Source organism: Tamandua tetradactyla, chromosome 6 (assembly GCF_023851605.1).
Source record: "Tamandua tetradactyla isolate mTamTet1 chromosome 6, mTamTet1.pri, whole genome shotgun sequence".
Classification (NCBI taxonomy): Eukaryota; Metazoa; Chordata; class Mammalia; order Pilosa; family Myrmecophagidae; genus Tamandua; species Tamandua tetradactyla.
This window is the reverse complement of record NC_135332.1, coordinates 22,986,064-23,012,387: the sequence shown is the minus strand read 5'-3', so window position 1 is coordinate 23,012,387 and position 26,324 is coordinate 22,986,064. Positions and strand designations below refer to the sequence as shown.

The following is a 26,324-nucleotide window of genomic DNA, read 5'->3' as shown; positions in this document are numbered from 1 at the left end:
AAGAAATAATTTCAAATTTGCCTAAATTATTACATATTTTTATATATAATATAAAGCCTACACTATATAAGACCTGAGAAAAAGAAGAAATAATCACCAACTAACTTTATGAAGCTTCTAAAATCTGGTATCAAAACCTCACAAGCATTAGAAGGTAAGAATGTAGCAAGGCTGATCTTGACCTCATGAATAAAGATTCAGTTTCCAAACAAAATATCAGTAATCTAAATTCATTAATACATAAAAAGATAACATCAGGGAGGGCCATGGTGGCTCAGTGACAAAGTTCTTGCCTGCCATGCTGGAGACCCAGGTTCGATTCCTGGTGCCTGCCCATGTTAAAAAAAAACATAACATCAATGACCAAGCTGGTTTATCTCATGAACACATGGATCATTAATTCCAAAAACAATTAATATAATTTATCAGATAATGGTAAGGGAAAAAATTATACGAATATCTTGACAGAGAAAAAAATTGGTTTGCTAAAAATCATCAAATTCATTAAAAACATACAACTCTTAAACTTAGAATACAAGAAACTTCCTTAAATCAATAAAGGCTATATACAAAAAATTTACATGGCAAACATTATACACATTCTCTTTGACAATGAGGGTAAGAAAAGAATGCCGACTATCAACACTGCAAATAAACAATGAGTTTCTAGTCAACACATTAAGACAGGAAGCAGGAAAAAAAGGTGCAATGCAAGATTTATTAAAGGATGACACTGAAATCTCATTATTTCAAGATGACACAATTACTAATGTAGAAAACAAAGTAGGATTTCTGGCATGAATGTGACAGAATAGGAAAACAATTTTCTTTTACTTCTTGGATATCTCACAAAAACAAAATGGTAAATGGAAAACAATCCTACAAACTCCATTTTCAGAACTAGGTAAAAGATATAACCCAGACACTAAAGAAAAAAAAATTAAAGCAAAGAGAACTTAAACTTTTTTTACAGAAATTGTATGAAGGGAAATGCAGCAGAAACCAAACATGGGTGAATCTACATCACGCTAAATCAAAGAGTTAGACATGACAGGTCACATATTGCATGATTCCATTTATATGATATGTCTAGAATAGGGAAATCCATAGAGACAGAAAGTAGATTAGTAGTTACCAGGGGAAGGGTGGAATTGGGAATGACTGCTAAAAGGTACAGGGTTTCTCCTTAGGGTGACAGAAATGTCCCAGAGTTGAATAGTGGTAATAGTTGTATAGGACTATAAGTATGCCAAAAAGCAATGAATTAAAATGGTGAATTTTAGGTTATATGAATTTTAAATCAATAAAAAGAAAATCTACCAAAAAAGGGCAAGAAAATGATAAACACAAAATTCAATATAGTGTTTACTAACTCTGAGGGATGAAGAAATGCAGTGGAGGGGCGGGCCGCGGTGGCTCAGCGGGCAAGAGTGCTTGCCTGCCATGCCGGAGGACCCCGGTTCGATTCCCGGCCCCAGCCCATGTAAAAAAACAAACAAACAAACAAACAAAATATAATAAAATAAGAAAATGTTTAAAGATGTTTCCCTTTCTTCCTCCCTTCCTTCCTTCCATCCTTCCTTCCTTCTCTGTCTTTCTTTCTTTAAAAAAAAAAAAAAAAAAAAAAAAAAAGAAATGCAGTGGAATGGGATCATAAAGATAAAGCTAATGTTCTTTTTCTTAAACTGAGTAGAAAATATAAAAATGTTTGCAGTTATTCTTCATATCTTATACATACTTTAAACATGCCCTATCAATATTTAATAAAATACCAAGAATGTCAAGTGGGAGTGCAATTTTTGCTTTTGTTTTTTCTGTTAAAAGCTTTACAGAGTGCTGAATGGTGTGTGAGTGTGGTAGAAAGTTTCGAGTCATATACGTTAGCAGGAGAAAAGCTGGAGGTTAAAACATGAGAATGTATAACACAGTGAATCTTGTAACAGATAATGTCCATGATCATAACTATACAAATATAAAAAAGTTCTTTCATGAGTTCGAACAAATTTATGACACTATTACAAGGAGTTAGTAATAGAAGGGCATATGGAAAAAAATGTATCATTGCAAATTATGGACTACAGTTAACAGTAATATTTTAATACTCTTTCATCAATAGTAATAAATGTATTACACCAATACTATGGGTCAATAATAGGGGAGAAGAGATAAAGGATATGGAGGATTTGGGTTTTCTTTTTTATCTTTATTGTTTTACTGGAGTAATGAAAATGTTCTAAAATTGATCACGGGATTGAATGTATACATAACTATGTGATGATACCGTGAGCCAGTGATTATATTCCTCAGATGGTTTGCATGATGTGTCAGTATATCTCAATAAAACTGCATTAAAAAAAAAAGCTTTATAGAGCTATTTGACTTTGAAACTACGTACAAATATAACTCTGACATTAATGAAATAGAAAAAAAAAATAAAAGAACGGAAGGTGATGAAAAGGAGGCAGTGAGTAGAAGAGACAACTCTCCAAGAATTTTGGTTCTAAAGACAAGCAAAAAGAGAAATTAGTTATAGGGATATGGGATCATTAGAGCATGTTGTTGTTTTTTTATGTTTTTAGTTTTTAGGGTTGCCCCTACACACAATACATGTTCAAGCATGTTTACCGGTGGTAAGAAAAGATTGAGTAAAGAGAAAGGTTGCCAATACAAGAAAGAAGTGTGAGGTCCTCAATAAAACAGGGAGGGTTAGGGTATGAAATTCAAAATGTAGGTCAGGGTTATTATTTGTCAGATGGTGCAATAAGAGAGAAATATTTAAGGATGGGAGTAGATGGGCAAAGTTTGATACAGGGTACTAAAGGTAGTTGGAAGAACTTTCACCTGATGGTTCTCATTTTCATTAAGTTTTCTAGTAACAGTGAGGAAGGGTGGAGATGATGGAGACTGAACAAGGGTAGCTGAGGAAAGATGAGGGCATGAGAACCAGGGTTTCAGAATCACAGCTGAGGGGACTAGGAAGGGATGACATATAAAAGTACCACTTGGCAGCTCTGAGGGTCCAATGAGAATAGCAGTAGTTCCACACTGCACTGTGGAAAGGATGTAGAAATAAGAAATCTAAGTATTTTAATCAACTGGGGATAGGCTTTTGATGAGTAAGTATAGCAGAAGGACTGGATGGGATGCAAGGTGGGATGAAAGTGCTAAGAGAGGTCAAAATGAATTTTTGAAGCTAGAGAGGAAAAGGAATATAAATTGAGGGGCTAAATGGCTAAAGTCAAAATTTCAAGATCAAGTGAAGCTTAAGAAAAAATACAGTAGAATAAAGAGTGACAGTAGGAGGGTAGTTTGGTGGTTAGAATGCCCGCCTTTCCTGTAGGAGACCTAGGTTCGAGTCCTGGACCATGCACCCAAGAAAAACAGTGACAGTAGGAAGAGAAAAGAGGTTGCAGTTACATAGTAAGATATTTTTAAGTTTAAGATTTCAGAAATAGTAGAGTTTGGGGTTAACAGAAATCTAAGTAAATATTCTGATCAATAAAATGACAAGAAGTAATTCTTGCCTGACACCTCAAAGAGTTCACATTGGAAAGAATTTTTTTTTTTGGGGGGGGATGGAGGAGTGCCTAGAGGGTACCAAAATATAATAAATCTTATGCGGCTGTGAATTATTGATATTTCATTTATTATTCACTTGATAGTGTGACTTTTACTTAAAAAAATAATAAAACATACTCCCTAAAATAGCTGTATTTTAGACAGCACACTAAATAAATATCACTTTCCCCAATACTTCAAAGAATTTTAGTCAACTAGTATTTATTGAATATGATGTGCCAGGCACTGTGCTGGATGCCAGACATATACTAGCAGACAAAGAAGACAGAGTTCCTTTTCTCATGGACTTTTCGGTTTAGTAGCCAGACAATATATGAGAGCAAACAAAAATTTATAATTACAAGTTATAGAAGAGGGTGCTGCAAAATAGAGAAAATGTGCAGGATCTACTAAATTGGGTGATTAGGGAAGGTCTCTAATGAATATTTAAATGAAAATAAAGGATAAAAGCCACTGAAAGATGATGAAACATGGTGGCATGAGAATACCAGCACCTTGGGACAGGCTGCAGACAGAAAAACATGGGCCAGGTTTGAACTTGAGAAACTCTAACATCTAAAGTTCAGGCAGAAGATAAAGAGCCAACAAAGGAAACTGCATAGAAGTAGCAAGAAAGATAGGAAGAAACACAGAAAAGAATAAAATTATCAAAACAAGAAAGAGAATGTTTTAAAAGAGCAAGCAGTGGGGACAACCAAAGCAATAGTCTGAGCCCCCAATCTTGGGGTTTGTTCACATGAAACTTAATCCCGCAAAGGACAGGCTAAGCCTACTTAAAATTAGGCCAAGAGAACCTCTTCTGTTGCTCAGATGTGGCCTCTCTCTCTCTTAGCCAACACGACAAGCAAACTTACTGCCCCCACCCCTCTCTATGTGGGACATGACTTCCAGGGGTGTGGACCTTCCTGGCAACATGGGACAGAAATCCTAGAATGAGCTGAAACTCAGCATCAAGGGATTGAGATAACCTTCTCGACCAAAAAGGGGAAGGGTGAAATGAGACAAAATAAAGTGTCAATGGCTGAGAGATTCCAAACAGAGTTGAGAAGTTATCCTGGAGGTTATTCTTACGTATTAAACAGACATCACCTTTTTAGTTAAGGTGCAATGGAGAGGCAGGAAGGAAGTGCCTGAAAATGTAGAGGTGTGCTCCAGTAGCCATGTTTCTTGAAGATGATTGTATAACGATATAGCTTTCGCAATGTGACTGTGTGATTATGAAAACCTTGTGTCTATGCTCCTTTTATCTACCTTTTGACAGACGGTAAAACAGATGGATTAAAAATAAATAAATAATAGGGAGAACAATTGGATTAAAAATAAATAAATAATAGGGGGAACAATTGTTAAAATAAATTTAGTAGATTGAAATGCTAGTGATCAATGAAAGGGAGGGGTAAAGGGTATGGTCTGTATGAATTTTTTTCTATTTTTTTATTTCTTTTTCTGAACTGATGTAAATGTTCTAAGAAATGATCATGATGAAGAATACACAACTATGTGATGATATTGTGAGTTATTCATTATATAACAAGAATGGAATGATCACATGGTAAGAATGTTTATGTTTGTATGCGGTTTTATTTCATAAATAAAAAAATTAAAAAAAAAGAACAAGTAGTCAATTGTATTCACAAAACACACAAAAATGGGAATTTTAAAGGCAGATTGGATTTAGTCAATACAGATGTTTGGCGATCTTGAATAAAGTGGTTCAGTGAAAAGGACAAAAGGAAGCCTAAATGGACTAAAGAGGGAATAACGAGAGGGACAGAAAGAGAATAGGAAAGGAAATATTATAATTTTGGATATAATTCCAGATTAAACAGAGCTCAAAAATAAGAAAGGGTAGGGTGGGACACGGTGGCTCAGTGGCAGAGTTCTTGCCTGCTATACAAGAGACCCAGATTTGATTCCTGGTGCCTGCCCAAGCGGAAAAAAAGGAAAGGTTAATCCCCAGGTGCCTGAGGCCTCAGGACCCTACAGGGTAGAAAGCTAACTAAGCTCTCCCTGAAAACAGTTCAGAGATATGAAGGGCTGTTATCATCCATGAAATGGAAACTAGAAAAACTCCATTATTTCTTTGTCCTCTGTCTACTGAAAGTAGTAAGAAATTAACCATCTATCAGAGTATAAATGGAAAGAGCCATGTTTAAGAAGTCGGAATCTCAGATCTGAGGCATTCACGAAACCTAAAGAATTTACATTTTCTACTCACAGCAGAAACCCTTACTTTAAGTATTAACATTTTTAAATAGTTCCATATCCAGTGGAAAATATGGGGCTCTGGCAAAGGTACGTATGGAACTTTCCCAAAAATCCATCTAAAATCTAGAATATGAGGAACTCCCTCACAAGATGAGAGGCCAATTAAAAATTGCAAACCACGTAAGAGACAAACTGCCATGAAAAAGCCAGAAGAAGCAATAAACTATAAAAATATGTATCAAGAACTAAAGATAGGGTGGGCCACGGTGGCTCAGTAGGTAAGAGTGCTTGCCTGCCATGCCCGAGGACCCGGGTTTGATTCCCGGTGCCTGCCCATGTAAGAAAAAAAAAGAACTAAAGATAACTGAAGATTTGAAAGAAATATGAAATAAGAACGTTTCAAATGTTCAAAAGAAAAAAAGGCAGGACTAGAAACCAAAAGGCAAAAGTGAAACATTATAGGGGTGGGACAGGGCAGCACAGAACAAGTGAATTGGAAAAAGAATCCAAGAGAAATAAAAAAAAAAATCTTTTCTCAAAGTGCTTTCAGACAGTCATTAATGTCATAAAACAAGCAAAAATGTTAATTAAAGAATGTAAGTGGTAGGTACATGGGTATTCATTGTATACTTCCATCAATTTTTTCATATGTTTGACAATTTCTTTAAATAAAACAGGGTAACGACACTGAGTAAAAAATGGTATATCAGGCAAAATTAGAATAGAGAATTCGCTGTACTATCTTCTAAAAGCTTTATCCTTTTTCTTTATCATCTGAATATTTAATTCACTTACAACTGATTACTATGCATGGTGTCCCCAAAACAGAAGACATCAAAAACACTTATTAAAAAGTTAATTCCTGGACACTAAAGGTACTTCTGGGGTCAAGATGGCATCTTAACAATGTGCACATTTTAGTTTGTCCTCCAGAAAAACTACTAAATAACCAGAAACAGTACAAAACAGCTCCTGGGCCACGTCAGTGACTGGACATACAGCATACCCCAGTCTGGACCAGCTGGACCGGCTGCAAGCACTCCCAGAATCGTAAGTTCCCCAAGCCACGGCAGCCGGCACCCCTCCCCCACAGGCTGCTTCCCAGAAGGGACAGGAAAGGGACTTTACCAACAGCAGGGGCTGAGCCCAACTAAATGCCAATTGTGGAGTTAATTAACAAGTTCTGACTACTAAAAATAGAACCCCAGCTCAGGTGAACCTGTTCAAAGCGGAGGTCGCTCATTTTTGCCCCGGAGTCCAGGGGGCAGGGCTGACAGAAAAAGGAAAAAAATAAAAGAAACAGAGGTTTTTATGGCTGTGTTTCTACAAAGGCTTGACGGCCTCTGGATTTAGCGGAGGACGGAACATCTGAAATCCGACAAGAAACAGAAACTACAGGGAAAAAAATGGAAAAATATGAGCAGGGACTCAGGGAATTGAAGGACAATATGAAGCGCACAAATACACATGTTGTGGGTGTCCAAGATGGAGAAGAGAAGGGAAAAGGAGGAGAAAAACTAATGGAGGAAATTATCACTGAAAATTTCCTAACTCTTATAAAAGACTTAAAACTACAGATCCAAGAAGTACAGCGTACCCCAAAGAGAACAGATCCAAATAGATGTACTCCAAGACATTTACTAATCAATATGTCAGAGGTCAAAGAGAAAGAGAGAATCTTGAAAGCAGCAAGAGAAAAGCAATCCATCACATGCAAGGGAAGCCCATTAAGACTATGCATAGATTTCTCAGCAGAAACCATGGAGGCAAGAAGACAGTGAGATAATATATTTAGATTATTAAAAGAGAAAAACTGTCAACCAAGAATTCTATATCCAGCAAAATTGTCCTTCAAAAATGAGGGAGAAATTAAAACATTTTCAGACAAAATATCACTGAGAGAATTTGTGACCAAGAGACCAGCTCTGCAAGAAATACTAAAGGGAGGAAAATGTAGAAAGGTAAAAAGAAGGAAAATCAGATATGATATATAAAATCCAGAAGGCAAAATAGTAGAAGAAAGTACTACCCATGCAGTAATAACACTGAATGTTAATGGATTAAACTCCCCAATGAAAAGACATAGATTGGTAGAATGGATTAAAAAACAGGACCCATCTATATGCTGTCTCTACTCAAAGGATATGAGGGCAAGGACACAAATGGACATTTGCACACCAATGTTTACAGCAGCATTACTTCGAATTACCAAGAGATGGAAACAGCCAAAATGTCCATCAAGAGACTGGTGGCTAAACAAACTGTGGCATATACATACGATGGAATATTATGCAGCTGTAAAACAGAATAAAGTTATGAAGTATGTAACAACATGGAGGGACCTTAAGGACATTATGCTGAGTGTGATTAGCCAGAAACAAAAGGACAAATACTGTATGGTCTCACTGATATGAACTGACACATTAGTGAACAAACTTGGAATATTTCCTTGGTAACAGAGATCATCAGGAGATAGAAATAGGGTGAGATATTGGGTCATTGGAACTGAAGGGATACAGATTGTGCAACAGGACTGAATATAAAAACTCATAAATAGACAGCACAATACTACCTAAATGTAATGTAATTATGTTAAAACACTGAATGAAGCTGCATGTGAAAATGATAGAGGGAGGAGGGCTGGGGACATAAACGAAATCAGAAAGAAAGATAGATGGTAAAGATCAAGATGGTATAATCTAGGAATGCCTAGAGTGTATAATAATAGTGAAATGTACAATGTACAAATTTTAAAAATGTATTTGCATGAGGAAGAACAAAGGAATGTCATTATTGCAGGGTGCTGAAAATAGATGATAATTAATACTTTAAAACGTCACCTTATGTGTGAGACTAAAGTAAAAAATGTTTATTTGCTACAGAATTCATATTTTGACTAGAGCATTTCCTAATATAACTCATGTAGATAGTTTGATTGAATGTCATAAGTACTTGGAATCTCAGGTAGGGACATGAGATTTTCTTGGTTTGTCCAGAGTGATGCCCCGATGAATCCCAGAGTGATTTGATCAGTGAGTGGAAAAGTACTTGCAAGCCCCCTTTGGGGAATGGCGAGAGTGGGGAGAAATTCAACTTCCCCAAGTTGAATTCTTGATAATCTCACAAGCAGTGTGGACTACCAAAGCTATAGGCTGAGCCCCCAGTCTTGGGGTTTGTTCAAACGAAACTTAACCCCACAAAGGATAGGTCAAGTCTACTTAAAATTTAGCCTAAGAGTTACCCCCAAGAGAGCCTCTTTTGTTGCTCAGATGTGGCCTCTCCCTCCAGCCAACATGACGAGCAGTCTCACCACCCTCCCCCTCTCTGCGTGGGACATGACTCCCAGGGGTGTGGACCTTCCTGGCAATGTGGGACAGAGAACCTGGAATAAGCTGAGACTCAGCATCAAGGGACTGAGAAAAACCCTAGAATGAGCTGAGAATTAACATCAAGGGATTGAGAGAACCTTTGCAACCAAAGGGGGAAGAGCGAAATGAGACTAAGTGTCAATGGCTGAGAGATTCCAAACAGAGTTGAGAGGTTACCCTGGAGGTTATTCTTATGTATTAAGTAGATATCACCTTGTTGTTCAAGATGCAGCGGAGAGGCTGGAGGGAACTGCCTGAAAATGTAGAGCTGTGTTCCAGTAGCCATGTTTCTTGATGATGATTGAACAATGATATAGCTTTCACAGCGTGACTCTGTGTACGTGAAAACCTTGTGTCTGATGCTCCTTTTAACTACTATATTAACAGAAGAGTAGAACTTATGGAATAAAAATATATAATAGGGGGAACAAATGTTAAAATAAATTAAGTTTGAAATGCTAGTGGTAAATGAAAGCGAGGGGTAAGGGGTATGGTATGTATAATCTTTTTTTTTCTCTGTTATTGTTTTATTTCTTTTTCTGTTGTCTTTTTATTTCTTTTCCTAAATCGATGCAAATGTTCTAAGAAATGATGAATATGCAACTATGTGATGATATTAAGAATTACTGATTGTATAGGCAGAATGGAATGATATCTTAATGTTTTGTTTGCTAATTTTTTTTAATTAATAAAAAAGTTAAAAAAAAAACAACTTCAGAAATGGACAGCACAATACTACCTAACTGTGATACAATTATGTTAAAACACTGAATGAAGCTGAATGTAAGAATGATAGAGGGAGGAGGGCTGGGGCATAAATGAAATCAGAAAGAAACATAGACGATAAAAATTGAGATGGTATAAACTAGGAATGCCTAGAGTGTATAATGATAGTGACTAAATGTACAAATTTAAAAAATGTTTTTGCATGAGGAAGAACAAAGGAATATCATTACTGCAGGGTGCTGAAAATAGACGGTAATTAATATTTTAAAATTTCAACTTATGTGTGAGAGTGAAGCAAAAAATATTTATTTGGTATAAAATTTATATTTTGACTAGTGCATGTCCTAATATAACTTATGTAGATAGCTGGTTGAACAACGTAAGTACATGGAACCTTGAGTAGGACACGAGATTTTGTTGGTTTGTCCAGAGTAATGCCCTGATGAATCCCAGAATGATATGATCAGTGAGTGGAAAAGTATTTGCAAAGTCCTCTTCTGGGAATGGTGAGAACGGGGGAAAATTCAACCCCCCCCCAGTTGAATTCTTGATATTCTCACAAGCAGTGTGGACAACCAAAGCTATAGGCTGAGCCCCCAGTCTTATGGTTTGTTCATATGAAACTTAACCCCACAAAGGATAGGTCAAGCCTACTTAAAATTAGGCCTAAGAGTCACACCCAAGAAAGTCTCTTTTGTTGCTCAGATGCGGCCTCTCTCTCCAGCCAACACAACAAGCAAACTCACCACCCTCCCCCCTGTCAACATGGGACATGACTCCCACGAGTGTGGACCTTCCTGGCAATGTGGGATAGAAATCTTAGAATGAGCGGAGACTCAGCATGAAGGGATTGAGAAAAACCCTAGAATGAGCTGAGACTCAGCATCAAGGGATTGAGAAAACCTGGACCAAAAGGGGAAAGAGTGAAAGGAGACAAAGTGTCAATGGCTGAGAGATTCCAAACAGATTCAAGAGGTTACCCTGGAGGTTATTTTTACGCATTAAGTAGATATCACCTTGTTATTCAAGACATAATGGAGCAGCTGGAGGGAACTGCCTGAAGATGTAGAGCTATATTCCACTAGCCATGTTTCTTGATGATAAGTGTATAATGATAAAGCTTTCACAATGTGACTGTGTGATTGTGAAAACCCTGTGTCTGATGCTCCTTTTATCTACCTTGTCAACAGACAAGTAGAACATATGGAATAAAAATAAATAATAGGGGGAACAAATGTTAAAATAAATTTAGTTTGAAATGCTAGTGATCAATGAAAGGGAGGGGTAAGGGATATGGTATCTATAATTTTTTTCTGTTTTCATTTTACTTGTTTTTATGTTATCTTTTATTTCTTTCTCTGAATGCTGCAATGTTCTAAGAAATGATCATGATGATGAATATGCAACTATGTGATGATATTGTAAATTACTGATTATATGTAGAACGGAATGATTATATATTAAGAATGTTTGTGTTTCTTGTCATATTTTTTTAATTTAGAATTAATTTAAAAATTAAAAAAAATTTTTTTAAAGTTAATTTTTAAATTAACTTTTTTTAAAGTTAATTTTTAAATTAACTTTTTTTAAAGTTAATTTTTAAATTAATTTTTTACTGATGGTATATGTAGAATGGAATGATCATATGATAAGAATGCTTGTGTTTGTTTGTTATGTTTAAAAAAAGTTTTTTAATTAAAAAAAAAAGTTTTTTTCCCTCACTGATCTGTAATAATTTTCTTATATGAAATGCCAAAATATGTAAAGGGTCTGTTTCTGGGCATTCTCTTCTGTTCCATTGGCCCCTGTGCCAAACATCACATTGCTTTAACTACTAGAACTTTATAAGAAGTTTTGAAGGTTGACAAAGCAAGTCCTCAAATCCTTTAGATTTTTAAGATTACCTTCTTGGCTCTTTACACTTCTATATAAGTTTTAGTATCAGCTTGTCAAATTTCAAACAAAATTCTACTGGTATTCTGACTGGACTGAACTGAATATATTTAAAAATTGGGAGAAAGTCAGCATATTTAAAATACTGTATTTTCTAATTCATGAACAAATCATAACTTCATTGTTTATTCAGTTGTTCTTTAATGCCTCCCAGAAGTATTTTAGAATTTTTGCCATTAAGTCTTCCACATCTCTTGTTAGATCTATTCCTAGTTGATTGCTATTTTTTAAAATTTTTTTAAAGTTTTTAAAATTGTGGTAAAATACACATAATATAAAAATCATTTTACTGGATAGATCATTTAAACAAACCAAACACAGGGAGCCCAGAATAAGAATGAGAGCCTTTAATCCTGTATAACTTAATATAATGCCTGAAAACATCTCAGAGCATATTAAGCTGATAATCAAAAAGTATTGGCAAAGTCCCTTGAGGGATGGGAGAAAAATTATGGAATTATTAAACTTTACAACCAGGGAAACCCCAGACACTATGTCAAACATTAGGGACACCCAAATCAATAGGCCAAGTCCTTGATCTTGAGGCTTGCTCTTGTGAAACTTATGTATGTAGTGAAGAAGCTTAGCCTACCTTCAGGTAGCCTAAGAGTCACCTCCAGAACACCTTTTTTTGTTGCTCAGATGTGGCCTTTCTCTCCCTAAGCCCAACTCTGCAAGTGAAACCACTGCCCTCCCACCTAAATGGGACATGACATCAAGGGATGAAAGTCTCCCTGGCAAAGTGGGAGATGACCCCAGGGATGAGCCTGGGCTTGGAACTGTGGGATCAACAAGGCTATCCTAACCAAAAGGGGGAAAATAAGTGTAACAAATATGGTATCAGTGGTTGAGAGAGTTCAAATAGAGTCAAGAGGCTACACTGGAGGTTACTCTAATGCATGCTTCAGTTAGACATTGTTAACTATCATAACCTGCCACAACCCCAACCAAAACTATTTCTGCCAATCCTAAAGAATACTTAGGGCATCACACAAGATTCGACAAAGGTTCCACGCACTAGGGTAACTTTCCAAAACCTACAACCTCCAGATGGGTCCCTGGACCAGACATGTCCTGAAATGCAGAGGGGTCAGCCCTTTCAGAATACCAACTAGTTCCATTCCCCTACCCCATATTATCGACAGCCCTTTCCAACAAGAAAAAACTTAGAATGGGAATAGCCCAAATACCCCCAAAGAATGGGGGAAAGATCAAAGGTGACACTGGAGTTATACAGAGGAGGCTGAGTTTAACACACAGGTATGAGTATGGAATCATTATACTGATGTTTCTTTTACCCTCTAGTACCTTAGTGCAGCTAGAAACAAAAACTTGAAACTGTGGAAATGTAACCCGTACCAAACTCTGAAATTTGTTCTACAACTAATTGGTGCGATGTACTTTGAAATTTATTGCTCCTATGTACATGTTATTTAAAGAGAAAGGGGAGTATAACAGAGAAGATAGGATTTAACATATGAGTACAACTGCTGAATCACTATATTGATATTCCTGTTCGTCCCCAGTGTCAAAAAAAAATGTTGGAACTGTAACCAAAACCAAACTTTCAAAATCTGTTCTATAATTACTTGTTGGGATGTACTTCGAAATTTATTGCTCTTTTTTGTATATGTTATAGTTCATAATAAAAAAAATAAGAAAAACTCATTTTAACCACTTTTATGTGAACAACTCTATGACATTAAATATATCGACAACACTGTGTAACTTTTGCCACTATTTCCTGCACATTTTCATTATCCTAAACAGAAACTTATACTCATTTAAACAATTTCCCATTACTTCTATTCCCACCCTTAGTAACCACTATTCTGCCTTTCAGTCTCTATATGAATTTGCCAACTCTAAATATTTCTTGGTAATAGGAATCATATTATTTGTCTTTTTCTGTCTGGCTTCTTTCACTCACCACTATTTCTTCTTCAAGATTCACCCATATTATAACATGTACCAGCACTTCATTTCTTTTTATGACCAAATAATATTCCATTACACAGATATACCACATTTTGTTTATCTATCCTTTTGGATACTGAGAAGTAGAACTGCCAGGTCATGTGGTAGCATCATAAATTTTTATACTGTTACAAATGGTGACTTTTTATAAACTTCATTCTATAACTTCTTGTTGCTAATATATAGATATTTAAATTTTTTAGTTTGTATCTAGCATTCCACCTGTTATTAATTCCAGTAATTTATCTATAGATTCTTTTGTAAATCTGGTAATATTTTTGTTTTTTCTTTGTCATCTCTTATACCTTTTGTTTATTTGCTTCCTTAGTTGGTTACGCACGCCTTACTGCATTGCTTAGTAACCCAAGCACAAAACAGAAATAGCGATAGTAGGTGTCGTTTTTAGACAGCTCCCTTCTCAAAGGAAAAGCATTCAACATGTTTTTTGTAGGCCTTCTATTTGGTTAAAGGTCCTCTCTTTGTCAAGTTGGTAAGACATTTTGTCACGAATAGATGTTGAATTTTCTAAAATGCTTTTTTAAAAATCATCTATTGGGATTATCACAATTTTTTTTTTAATCTCTTAAGTACCTGATTATATAAATTGATTTCTTGCATTATATCACTTTCGCATTCCTCAGATAACTTGGTCATAATGTATTCTAATAGGTTTTTGTTTGTTAGTATTTTGTATATGATAATCATCCGTGTTATGAATGAGAATGGGCATCTATATAATTACCTTTGTGATACTGTCCTTGTCAGGTTTTAGTATCAAGGTTATATGAGCCTCTTATATGAGTTGGGAGTATTTCAGTACCAATTCTCTGGAAGATCAGAAGTTGATGGATAAGACTGAAGTTATTTCTTCTTTGAATTTTTTTTTTTTTTACATGGGCAGGCACCAGAAATTGAACCCGGATCCTCTGGCATGGCAGGAGGCAAGCATTCTTGCCTGCTGAGCCACCGTGGCCTGCCCTCTTCTTTGAATTTTGATACAACTTACTGGTGAAATCATTTGCTCTTTATGGAAGATTTTTTCGCCCTACATTCTCAATTTATGTAATAGTTATAGGATTATTCAGGTTTTTATTTCTTCTGGAGTCTATTTTAGCAAGTACTAAAAAAAAGCTTTTTTTCTAGGAATCTGTCCACTTAAATCTATTAATTTTCACATTATTGACATATTAGGAAATTATTGAAGATTAGGATATAAACCCCTAAATTTCCATCTTATCTAAATGTCTGGAGTATCTGCAATGATGTTCGTTTTTTGTTATTAATATGACTTTCTATGTCTTTTTCTTAATACCACCACAAGTATATCAAAGAGCTAACTATTGGCTGTGCTGTATGTTTATTTATTGTTCTATTCATTTGTTTTTATCTTTATTATTAATTTCTCTCCCCTTATAGTCTTTATTTTGCATTTCTTTCACAAACTCCCTGAAATGAATAATTAGCTCATTTATTTCAGCCTTTCTTCTTTTCTAATTTAAAAATTTACAGATATGTATTTGCTATCAAGTACTATACTGCTTTAGTTTATACTACAAGTTTCAACTTGCAAAATTTTTGTTACCTTTCAGTTCAAATTATTTCCCAATTACCAATGATTTCAAAATGATTCCAACTTTCAAAACTGATGGGTTACTTTAAAATATGTCCTTTAATTTCCAAACATAAGAGTTTTTCCTATTATATTTTTCTAATTGATTTTGTTTTAATAACTTGATTCCAGTTCTTTGAAATTTTATGATGCAGATTTTTTTTAAAAAAATTAATGTTTGAAAATTTTTATATCCAAAGTAGTTAGGTCTATAGTTCTACTTAATCAATAGGTGAAATTCATTCTCTCATTCAAATCTTCTAAATATTCTTGATTTTTTTTCTATTCCTTCCATCAATTACTGAGAGAGGTGTATACTGGTGAATATAACATTTCTCTTCGCAGTTCTGTCACTTTTGCTTTATATATATATAGTGAGGCAGTGTTATAAAATACATACAAATCTTATAGTGTTTATTGTCTTCTTGGTGAACTCTAGTGACACTATATTCCTTTAAGCGCATCTCCAGCAAAAAACAAACACAATATAGTTGGATTATATATACATATGTGTGTGTATGTATGTGTGTATATATATATATATATTGGATTATGTGTTTTTAATTCAGTCTAACAATCTCTGTCCTTTTACTAAAGTATTTACTTAGTTCAATGGCTCCCAAATTGACTACATACAAGAATCATTAGGAGAGTTTTTTTTTTGGTTTTTTGGGCAGGCACCAGGTATTTAACCCAGGTCTCTAGCATGGCACGTGAGAACTCTGCCTGCTGAGCCACCATGGCCTACCCTGGGAAAGCTTTTTTAAAAAAATAGTCATTCCTGTATCCCAGTCCCTGGAAAATGTGATTTAATTGGTCAGCAAGTGAGATTCAGGCTTTGGATTAAAACATCTCTAAGCGATTTTTATGTGCAGGTAAGTTTGGGAATCACTTTATATAATACTGATATATTTGGACTACTCTTAATTATTGCAGGTATAATAATTTCCAATTCTCCTTTCATTTATATTTTCTCATTTCATTATTTCCCTATACCAATATGAAAGTCGTACAGTTTCTATTCGTTTGATGGTTGTACCAAAACATCATGTATATACATCTGTTCAAACTCTTCATTTAATGCCCTTATCCTTCTCCTGGAAAATAAAAGAACTTTAGAAAACTGACTCCACTGATGTAGTTCGAAACATATGTCACTGCTGCCATGAATTTAAATTTTATCAATTTTTTAAAATCTCAAGAGAAATCATTTTTGTACAATGCTTATTTTAAGCTTATCTCATATCTTACCATTTTCTACATTCATCATTCCTTCTTATGCCTAAGATCTTCCTGGTATTGGCAATTATCTGCCAATATCATTCTATCATTTTCTGGCTTCCAGAAGACAGCTATTGAGAAGTCAGCAATCATTCTGCTACTCTTTTAAAGAAAATCATATGTTCACTAGACTTGTTTCAAGAGATGTTCGCTGTCATTTAAAAAAGATATGTCTAGATATGTATTTCTTTTTATTTATCCTACTTGGGATGTCTTGGACTTCTCAAATCTATATTTTGGCATCTTTCCTAAGTGTTGCAAAATTCCCAGCCATTCATTAACTCTTCAAATATTGTCACTGCTCTTTCTTTCCTTTTCTTCTGGAATTCCAGTATTTATGTTAGAATTTCTAGCTCTATATCCCATGTCTCTTAACTTCCTTTCACAATTAGAATTTTATCACTGTGTTCTGTGTTCTACATAATTTCTTGTGACTTCTTTTTCAATCTCCCAATTCTCTCTAAAATAAATAAATAAATAAAGTGGGAAGTATTCAAGGTCTAGGAAAAAGGCTTATTTCTCTGAAAAAAGATCTATATTTATTTTTATCAGGTACCCAGGAAAACTACCAATCTGGGATCACTTTAAACTATACTCTCAACTTGAGATTTCCTGAGTTATTCAGGTTCTGTGATTCTGGGTCCTAAATCCAAAATGAGTACAGGCTTGTGGTTATAATGTCTCGGAGTTGGTTTCTGTCCCCACCTCTGCTCAGAGCCAATTTAACTTTCCTTCTAGTTATTCTGCAGGAAAGCAGAAGAAATGCAAGTTAATTTGTCATTCACCACTGTTCTAAGACCATAGCACTTTGGGATCACTAGCTTTGTAAGAAGTGTCTACTAAATTCTCCACATTGAGAAAGCTCCAGACTTTTTTCCATATTCCCTCTAAGGCTTTGAAAACTAAAAGCTCGTTTGCCAAGTTTGGCAAATGTCATGCTCTCTGAGCAAAATCATTATGCTGCTCAGTTTACCTCATTAGATTTTAGCTGGAGGATTTATCTTGTCCATTCTTAGATATTTTTAGAACGTTTCTTTATAAAATCTTGATTTCAAAACTCATATACTCTGTGAGGTATACAACTAGGTAAATGAACCTTGAGGACAGTTGAATGAAATGTCAGAAACAAAAAGACAATTATCATACCTCACTCATATGGACTAACAAATACACATATACAAATATGTGGAACAGAAGTCGAGAGCATGGGTTATCAGGTTGGGGCCTACTGTAAAGGTTCCTGGATTGTAAGCTCTAATAGAAGTCACATCTCCTACAAAGTTTTTAACTGTTATTTCTAAATTCTGACATGCTGAGCTATCTGTGTGTAACCTGGTCATTTCATGGAATGTTGGGTATTTGCATACACCTGAGACTCAGAGTTAGAGCTCTGAAGCTATGAAAGTCAGCATTTTCCATACAGCAACTGTTTAAAAAGCTAAAAAAAAAAAAAAAAAAAAAAAAAAGATCAGACTTTGACTAGAGATATGAATGAATCTGATCTGGATAAGATTAACATAAATCAGAATACAGGATAGAGGATGATACTCACTATTTTAAAACATCAACTTCTGTGTGAGACCAAAGGAATGGAAGTTTATTTGGTGCAAAATTTATATTTTTGGTAGCACATTATCTAATTTAATTTGTATGGTCAGTTTATTCGAACACCATAATTACATGGAATCTTGAATAGGGAATGAGATCTTGATGGTTTGTTCAGGTCAGTGTGATGCCCAGATACATCGCTGAGTAATTTGGGCAGAGAATAAAATGTATTTACAAAGTCCCCTTAGGGAACTGGGGAGAAAGGAGGAAATATTAAACTTTCCCATCTGGGGAATTTCTGACATGCTTGTAAGCAGTGGGGACAACCAATTCAAAAGGCTGAGCTCTTGATCTTGGGGTTTGCCCCTATGAAACTTAACTCCTGCAGAGGAGAAGCTAAACCTACTTCTGATTATGCCTAAGAGTCATCCCCAGAAAACCTCTTTCGTTGCTCAGATGTGGCCTCTCTAAGCTAACTCGGCAGATGAACTCACTGCCCTCCCCACCATGTGGGACAGGACTACCAGGGGTGTAAATCTCCCTGGCAACGTGGAGATTGCCAAGTTGAACCTGTGCATCATGGAATTGAGAGAGCCTTCCTGACCAAATGGGGTAAGAGAGAAATGAGGCAAAATAAAGTTCCAGTGGCTGAGAGATTTCAAACAGAGTCAAGAGGTTATCCTAGAGGTTATTCTCATGCATTATACAGATATCCCTTCTAAGTTTATGATGTATTGGAGAGGCTGGAGGGAAGTACCTGAGACTGCTGAGCTGTGTTCCAGTAGCTGTGATTCTTGAAGATGATTGTAACTATATAGCTTTTACAATGTGACTGGGAAGACCTAGCATGACTGAGAAAACCTAGAGGCTGATGCTCCCTTTATGCAGGGTATGGACAGATGAGTTTAAAAAAAAAAAAAGGCAAAAAAAAAAATAATAATCATGTACTGGTGGTGGGATAAGGGGTAAAAAAAAAATTGAACAAACTGAAATACTAACAGTGGCCAATGACAAAGAGGGGTAAGGGACATGGCATGTATGTTTTTTTCCTTTTTATTTCTTTTTCTGAAGTAATGCAAATGTTTTAAAAATGACCATACTGATGAATAAACAACTACGTGATGCTATTGTAAGCCACCGATTACATAATTTGGATGGCCTGTATGGTATGTGAATATATCTCAATAAAATTATTAAAAATAACACAAGGCAGTTTATCACTTGAATCTAAGGCTACTCACTAAAAATTATGATATTACTGGGGAAAAAAGAAAAATAAATTGAGCTTTCAATTTTACATTAGTAAACTCCTACCTCTCCTGCAAAAATCTATGCCTAAACTATTTTCAGCGATCAACTTCTAGTAGCATCATTTATAGCAGTCAAGAAGATGTCAGAGAGTTTGAGAAAGAAGAAACACCAGGTAAAGAAGAAAGTGTGGAATCTAGTTTTCCTCTTAATGCCATTGAACCTTGTGTGATTTGCCAAGGGCGACCTAAAAATGGTTACATTGTCTATGGCAAGATAGGACATCTTATGGCATGTTTTACATGTGCAAAGAAGTTAAAAAAATAAAATTAAATAAATAAGCCCTGTCCAGTTAAAAAAAAAAATCTATGCCTAAATAAGGTAAAATCCATCTTGTAGCAAAACCAAATATTTTTACAAATGCCCTAGTTCACTAGCGACAAAGGAAGGATATTTGACACTAAAACTTAGGATGAGTGTTTCAGGTTGCTCAATGACATAAAATAAGTTCTGACATACAATGAAAAAATAAGAAATAAAGCTGCCACAGTTATTGTAAAAAATAAATAATTGTGCTCAGGTAAAAGACTTTGAATAATTAAAGGTACTATATTTAATATATTTTTCAAATTAAGTATTTAAAGCCACGTGGAAAATTCCACAAAAGCTACAAAGAGGCTCAGGTAGTCATCACATATAACGTAGAGGAAAGAGAAGGGCAACTAGACTAACAACTGTATTAAAGACATAAATTGCATCCCACAGCTACTATTTCCTACATATTCTCTGTATCACCGATTGTGGTATAATAACAAAGGGGTAAAAATATCTGTTTTTTAATTTATAATAATTTACAATCTTAAAATAAAATAGTTAATATTGACTATTTTCACTGCCTCTGCAGTAACTATAACTTAAAAGTGATAAAAAAACAAAAACAAAACAAAACAAAAAGTGATACAAAAACACTAAAAACTCAAAACAGAAGCTGACATCCTCAAGTCCTTGGATAGTTTATATCCAATTTTTATGTTTTTTAACAACTAAAGGAAATAACAGATCCTTGCTTTTCTAGGACTGATTCTTATGGCCCCAGGTTATATATCACTCTTCTCCCTTTTCCTGATCAGTTTAGGGAATTCAAGATACTTAGCTAAATTCATAGGCAGTTCAAAGTAGTTGTGAGACTTTATAAGGTTGCTTATAAATCCCTGGATAACTCACAAAACTTATAAGTTATACCTTTGCTTCTCCTTTTCTTTTTTATGTTGGAAAACATCTTTACAAAATAAATCCCTTTTCTCCCTTCCCAACTTCAGCATCATGACCAAAATAAGTTCCTATAATCTTAATTAACTATTTATAACCTTCAAATTCAATTATTTTATGATAGAGATTGAACATACAACAGTTCAAAGGGCAGTTCCCTAGTCAGCCTTTCAGAAAGCTAACTTACATTATGTTCTAAGCTGCAGTTCTCCATAATTATTCCTTAAAAAAAAAAAGGAAAATAAGAGAGTAAATGCAAATTGATACTTACATAGGAAGAGATGAATCTCTGCTTTCAAACTGAGTTTAATTAACAATAAACAAAAAAATTCTGTTTATTTTAAAAAACTTCATCCATTAAAAATAAATAAATAAAAGCACAGTCTTATCAACAGGTATCAAATTCTCAAAGAACTCAAGTAACAATTTTCAGTGCTACTATTTATTAACTACCTACTGTGGACCAGGCAATTCGTTTCAAAGACTAATGTAATCCTTCCAGGAGAGGTATGAAGTAGGTATCATTTCTACTCTATAGTTTTTACAGAGACAATAGGAAAGTTAAGAGAAATCTAGGATCTACTACTAACCACCCCAAATGTCAAACAAGTGTTGTCTTCAACAGAGATCCTTTTCACCAAAAATGAATCTCTCTACTTCAATGAGAGCACCCCATGCACATGAACGACTTCATTTAGATACCTTGTACTTTTGTCTTAATTCTTCTGTGTCCTCTTTTTCCACCTCTAGGACACGGCGCCGTTCGGTAGCATCTTCAGCATAATCAAGCTTAATGAAAGACAGATGCAATTAGTATATTTTAGTCTTAATTCCTGAACTACGCTAGTATTACCTATGAAAAAATAATCTGCAAAAGTAGAGTTTTGTTTGAAAACAAAAAAACTTTTCTATTTTCCTCAGCTACCTCTTGTTTGTTACCACAGACAAATAGCATGCAAAATAAGTCATTAATTCTTTCACGCCAGTGTTTCCCAAGAGGCTCATTTGTTGATGTTAATAAAATTCACTTCAATGTTCAAAGTCAAAGAACTAAGAGTAAATGGGTAAAGGATGATATTGTATACATTTTAGAACTTCACCTACTAAATGAGACCAAAGGAAGAGAGGTTTATTTTACCCAAAGCCTAAATTTTCTATAGCATACAATATAACTCAACCTGCCTGGATAGCCCTTTTTAGCAACACAAACACAAGGAGCTCAGAAGGAGAACAAGGGTTTGTAATTCTGTATAGCTTAATGTAATACCCAGAAACATTCCAGAGTATGTTGAGCAGATAATTAAAAAGCATTAGCAAAGTCCCTTGAGGGACTGGAGAAAAAAATAGGTAACTACTAAGCTTTACCACCAGGGAAACCCTTGATATGGTCCCAAACATTAGGGACTCCGAAGTCAATAGAACAAGCCCTTGATCTTGAGGCTTGCTTTTGTGCAGCTTATTTATATAGCAGAAAAACTAAGTCTACCAATACTTATGCCTAAGAGTTACTTCCAGAAAACCTCTTTTGTTGCTCAGATGTGGCCTCTTTCTCTCTAAGCCTAACTCTGCAAGGAAAATTATTGCCCTCCCCTCTACATGGGACATGACACTAGAGGTGAAAATCTCCCTGGCAACATGGGATATGACTTTCAGGGATGGGCCTAGCCCTGGCACCATGGGATTAACAATGCCTTCCTACCCAAAAATGGGGAAAGAAATGTAACAAAATGAGGTATCAGTGGCTAACAGAGTTCAAATAGAGTTGAGAGGCTATTCTGGAGGCTACTCGTATGTAATCTTCAGCAAGATATTGCTAATTGCTATGGTTTACCAAACCCCAACCAATATCATTCCCATTGACCCTAAGGAACACCTAGGATTCTATCTGAGATTCCACAAAAATTTCACGCACTAAGTTTACTTTCCAGAAACCTGTAACCACCAGATGGTTCCAAGGCCAAATAAATCCTGAAACCCAGAGGGGCCAGCCTCTCCAAGAACATCAACTAGGTCCATCTCCCTATTCCTTACTGTTTATACCACTTTACAACATAAAAAAGTTAGAAGGGGCATAGCTCAAATATCCCTAAAGACTGGGAGAAGGCTTAAAGTATAAAGAGGAGTTATAACAGAGACAATAGGATTTTACAAATAAGCATGACTGCTGCATTAGTATACTGGTATTTCTTTTAGTCTCTAGTGTCTTAGAGCAGCTAGAAGCAGAAACATGAAATTGTGGAATTGTAACTCATACCAAACTTTGAAATCTGTTGTATAACTACTTGTTAAAATGTACTTTGAAATTTAGTGCTTTTTTGTATATATGTTATATAGCACAACAAAAAAAAGTTAAAATAAGAGTAAATGGGTTTTATAGATTGAATTATTTCCCAAAAAAAGATATGTTCAGGTCCTAACCACCGTACCTCAGAATGTGACTTTATTTGGAAAAAAAGGTCATTATAGATGGAATTAGGCAAAATAAAATGACATAGGCACTTAATCCAAAATGACAAGTCCTTATTAGAAAAGGACACTGAGATACAGACAGAGGGGAGAATGTTAGCTGGACTGCCAGCAAACCACCACCAGAAGCCAGAGGAGAAGGATAGAACACTTTCTCTACAGAATTTAGAGGAAGTGTGGCCTGATGGACCTCATTTTGGACTTCTAGCTTCCAGAACTGAGAGACAATAAATTTCTGGTGCTTTAAGCTACCCAGGAATGGTACTTTGTTATGGCAGCCTTGGAAACTAAGTCAATGGGAAAAATATTTCAGGCAATAAAAAAGGAAGTATCACAGACAACAGCTGTACACAGCACTAGGAGCTGGAAAGGCTCCACTGCAGCAAATATTTTAAGAGTTGAGCAACATTGTCTACTACAAAGCACCAGGGTCTGCATCTAATCCTGTTTCTGCCTTGCTATATAACTTGGGCAAATCACAACTTCTTTATGGCCCTGTTAAAAATGGGCATTATTTACTACCTACCTGCATCAAAATAAAACATATTTAAAAACTGTCCAAAGAAAAATATTAAAACTACATTCCCCATCAAATAAGTATACTTTTACACTAACATATGAATTCGGATTTAATGTCATTTTCAAATATCCAATAAAAACAAGTGAACTGATAAAATCAATTTACCTCCATTTCCATGCGACCCATGCCCATGACATCATACTTGACAACAATTGGAATGGGATCTGTTCTCCCTGTAACAGAAACACATAATCAACGTAAGATGCAAAGCCAAGCCAACAGCTTACTTTTATACATTGGGTTTGGGTGGTTAGAGATCTTGCCTTGGAGTGCAGAGACCAGAAAGCTACAGTGAACCAAACAGAAGCCATTCTCACAGCTTACACCCAAACCTACCTCTCCCAGTTAAATCCAACTAACCACCTTGATTGATTGCCTTCCAGTTGGGAATCATCCCAGAATAATACAGCAAAATTGAAAAACAATGCAAAGCATGTCTAAGCAATGGCACCAGGAGGTTTAAAATTTAGAACTTTAAAATTTCTTTTAAAAAAGAACCCCAAATATTAATATCCCATTAAGTATCACTCACTCTTAATGTCCACTGACATCCTCCCACATACCCTTTCAAACTGGTAATATCTCAAGTTATGTGCTTCAATCAAAAAAGTACATTTTCAAACATGATGCAAAAAAACTCAGTATTTCCAACTCAGTATATTTAATTTTTTGTTTTGTTTTCAAAAAATATTTTATGATTAAATGAGGCTGTGAAATACTTAAACAAAAAGCAACAGTTAGTTGCTTTTAGGGGCAAAGAAACAGTTTTACTTTTGAACTGGTGCTGAGGTTCCATTTCCCAGAGTGGCTTTAACACTGGCTATGGCAATTGGTAAGCTGTGAAAAGGACTAGTTGCGAAGAAAATTGACTTTAAACTAATCAATCTATGCTGGAGATTTTCAAAAATGTATATTTAATCCACTCATAACCAGCCAAACAAAGCAAAATGGGGCAGACAAGCACTTTACTACCACAGCTGTTTTACATCACAACTTGCGCTGTTTATTGTGATGTAAGCCCACTGAAAAGAGGACTTACCTTATCCGTTGTACACCTTTAGTGAAAAAACACAATGTTTACTTCCCTCATCATTTCACTCAGTCTGGTGTAAACAACTGTTTTTTGTTTTTGTTTTTTGTTATACACACATATATATTATACCTTTGGGCTAAAAACAGTTTTGTCAGGCTAAATCTGAGGCATTACTGAAAACAAAATAAAAAAAAAAAGTCATAATCATGACTGCGTATCATCTTGAAGAAAAAAGAAATTGTTTTCCAAATGACAGGCAACCATTTGTATCCAGCTGCTCTGTATTCATGGGATTGATTTCCATCTTTAAAAGTAATGAAAAGCAAATTCAAAAGTTTACTGAACACCAATATCTCATTATTGTTTTAAACAAAAAACAGGGAGATAATTAGGAACAATTAAATAATTTTTAAAATGTTTAATAAATAAACATCTCATGCTAGCCAAAAAAAGAAAAAGGGAAAAAAGTTCTAGAATACAGCCTTTTAAAAGATACTATTAAAGACTCAGTTAAACCAAATGAAACTGTATTACTACTTTATGCCCAATGGTATAATAAATAAGCAGTGACTGCAACTTTTAGCAAAAGGACCAAATTAAAGACAGGTTATAAAAATGACTTCCTAGGTGCAATATCACTTTCATAACGTCTTCATCAGGGATTTACTGGTAAAAATAAATGGTCCAATGAAATAATTGAAAAGAAATGTGGAAAGAATTTACTTTTTTTTGTTTTGGTATCCTTTTTGGTCTGTCAGAATTTGGTTTATAAGAATCAAGAAAGTTTTGGTACAAATTCATTTCCTCTGTAAACCCCTGTTTATAAACTCTGAATTAGTACTTTTGCCTTCTAAGGCAGTCAAAGTTTGTTTTAATTTATTTATAAAATGCAGTAGCAAGTGCTAGTGCCCATTACAATTGTGGGGAAATCAAGTTTTGACAGTATTAGAATTTAATGTTTTAACTGATTTTTATTTTTGGCAATTCTAACACAAATAGATACATCCCTTCTTAACATTACCCTTTAATGAACAAGGATCAGACAAGTTGCATAAGGAAAGGAAAGGAAAATGAAAAAGACCAAGCAGAAGGATGAAGGCTACAACAGAGAAAGTAAGCCTAACATATTGGTGCACTGATGACAAAAGGAGTAATTCAGTCTGAAAATTAAAAATTACCACTGCTAAGTTTACCATCACCACAACAAGTCCAGGATCATAATGCTGTAAAAAAGAAATACCATTTGTTAGGCAGAAACCATTAGGGCAGGAAATAGGCCTTCTAGCAGGCAGTCAGGATGGACTAAAGTAACAAGTGGGTTTTATCCCTCCCCCAATTTCAGCTGGGGACAGAGGAGAATATTTTGCACTGTAGCACCTATTTTCATACTGGTTAGACTGGGGTGTGAATTTTTTATACTGCTATTTGAGAACATGAACAACCTCCTTTCCTCAACTGTGTAGGGGGTGGAAGAAGGTG

At 35.1% G+C, this 26,324-nt stretch overlaps 1 protein-coding gene across 6 annotated transcripts in view; it reads right to left on the bottom strand.

Moving 5' to 3' along the window:
* GPATCH8 (G-patch domain containing 8) overlaps window positions 1-26,324 on the bottom strand; it is a 168,154-nt gene that overhangs the window by 72,665 nt on the left and 69,165 nt on the right. For 3 of the 6 annotated variants that reach the window (XM_077164157.1, XM_077164158.1, XM_077164159.1), the window contains 3 exons: window positions 26,024-26,068; window positions 23,918-23,985; window positions 21,469-21,555 (listed from right to left, as the gene is read on the bottom strand). In XM_077164157.1, coding sequence (XP_077020272.1) covers window positions 21,469-21,555; window positions 23,918-23,944 — 114 coding nt within the window. In that variant the 5' untranslated portion in view covers window positions 23,945-23,985; window positions 26,024-26,068. The remainder of the gene's footprint in view (window positions 1-21,468; window positions 21,556-23,917; window positions 23,986-26,023; window positions 26,069-26,324) is intronic. The other 3 variants (XM_077164153.1, XM_077164154.1, XM_077164155.1) reach the window with 1 other exon arrangement.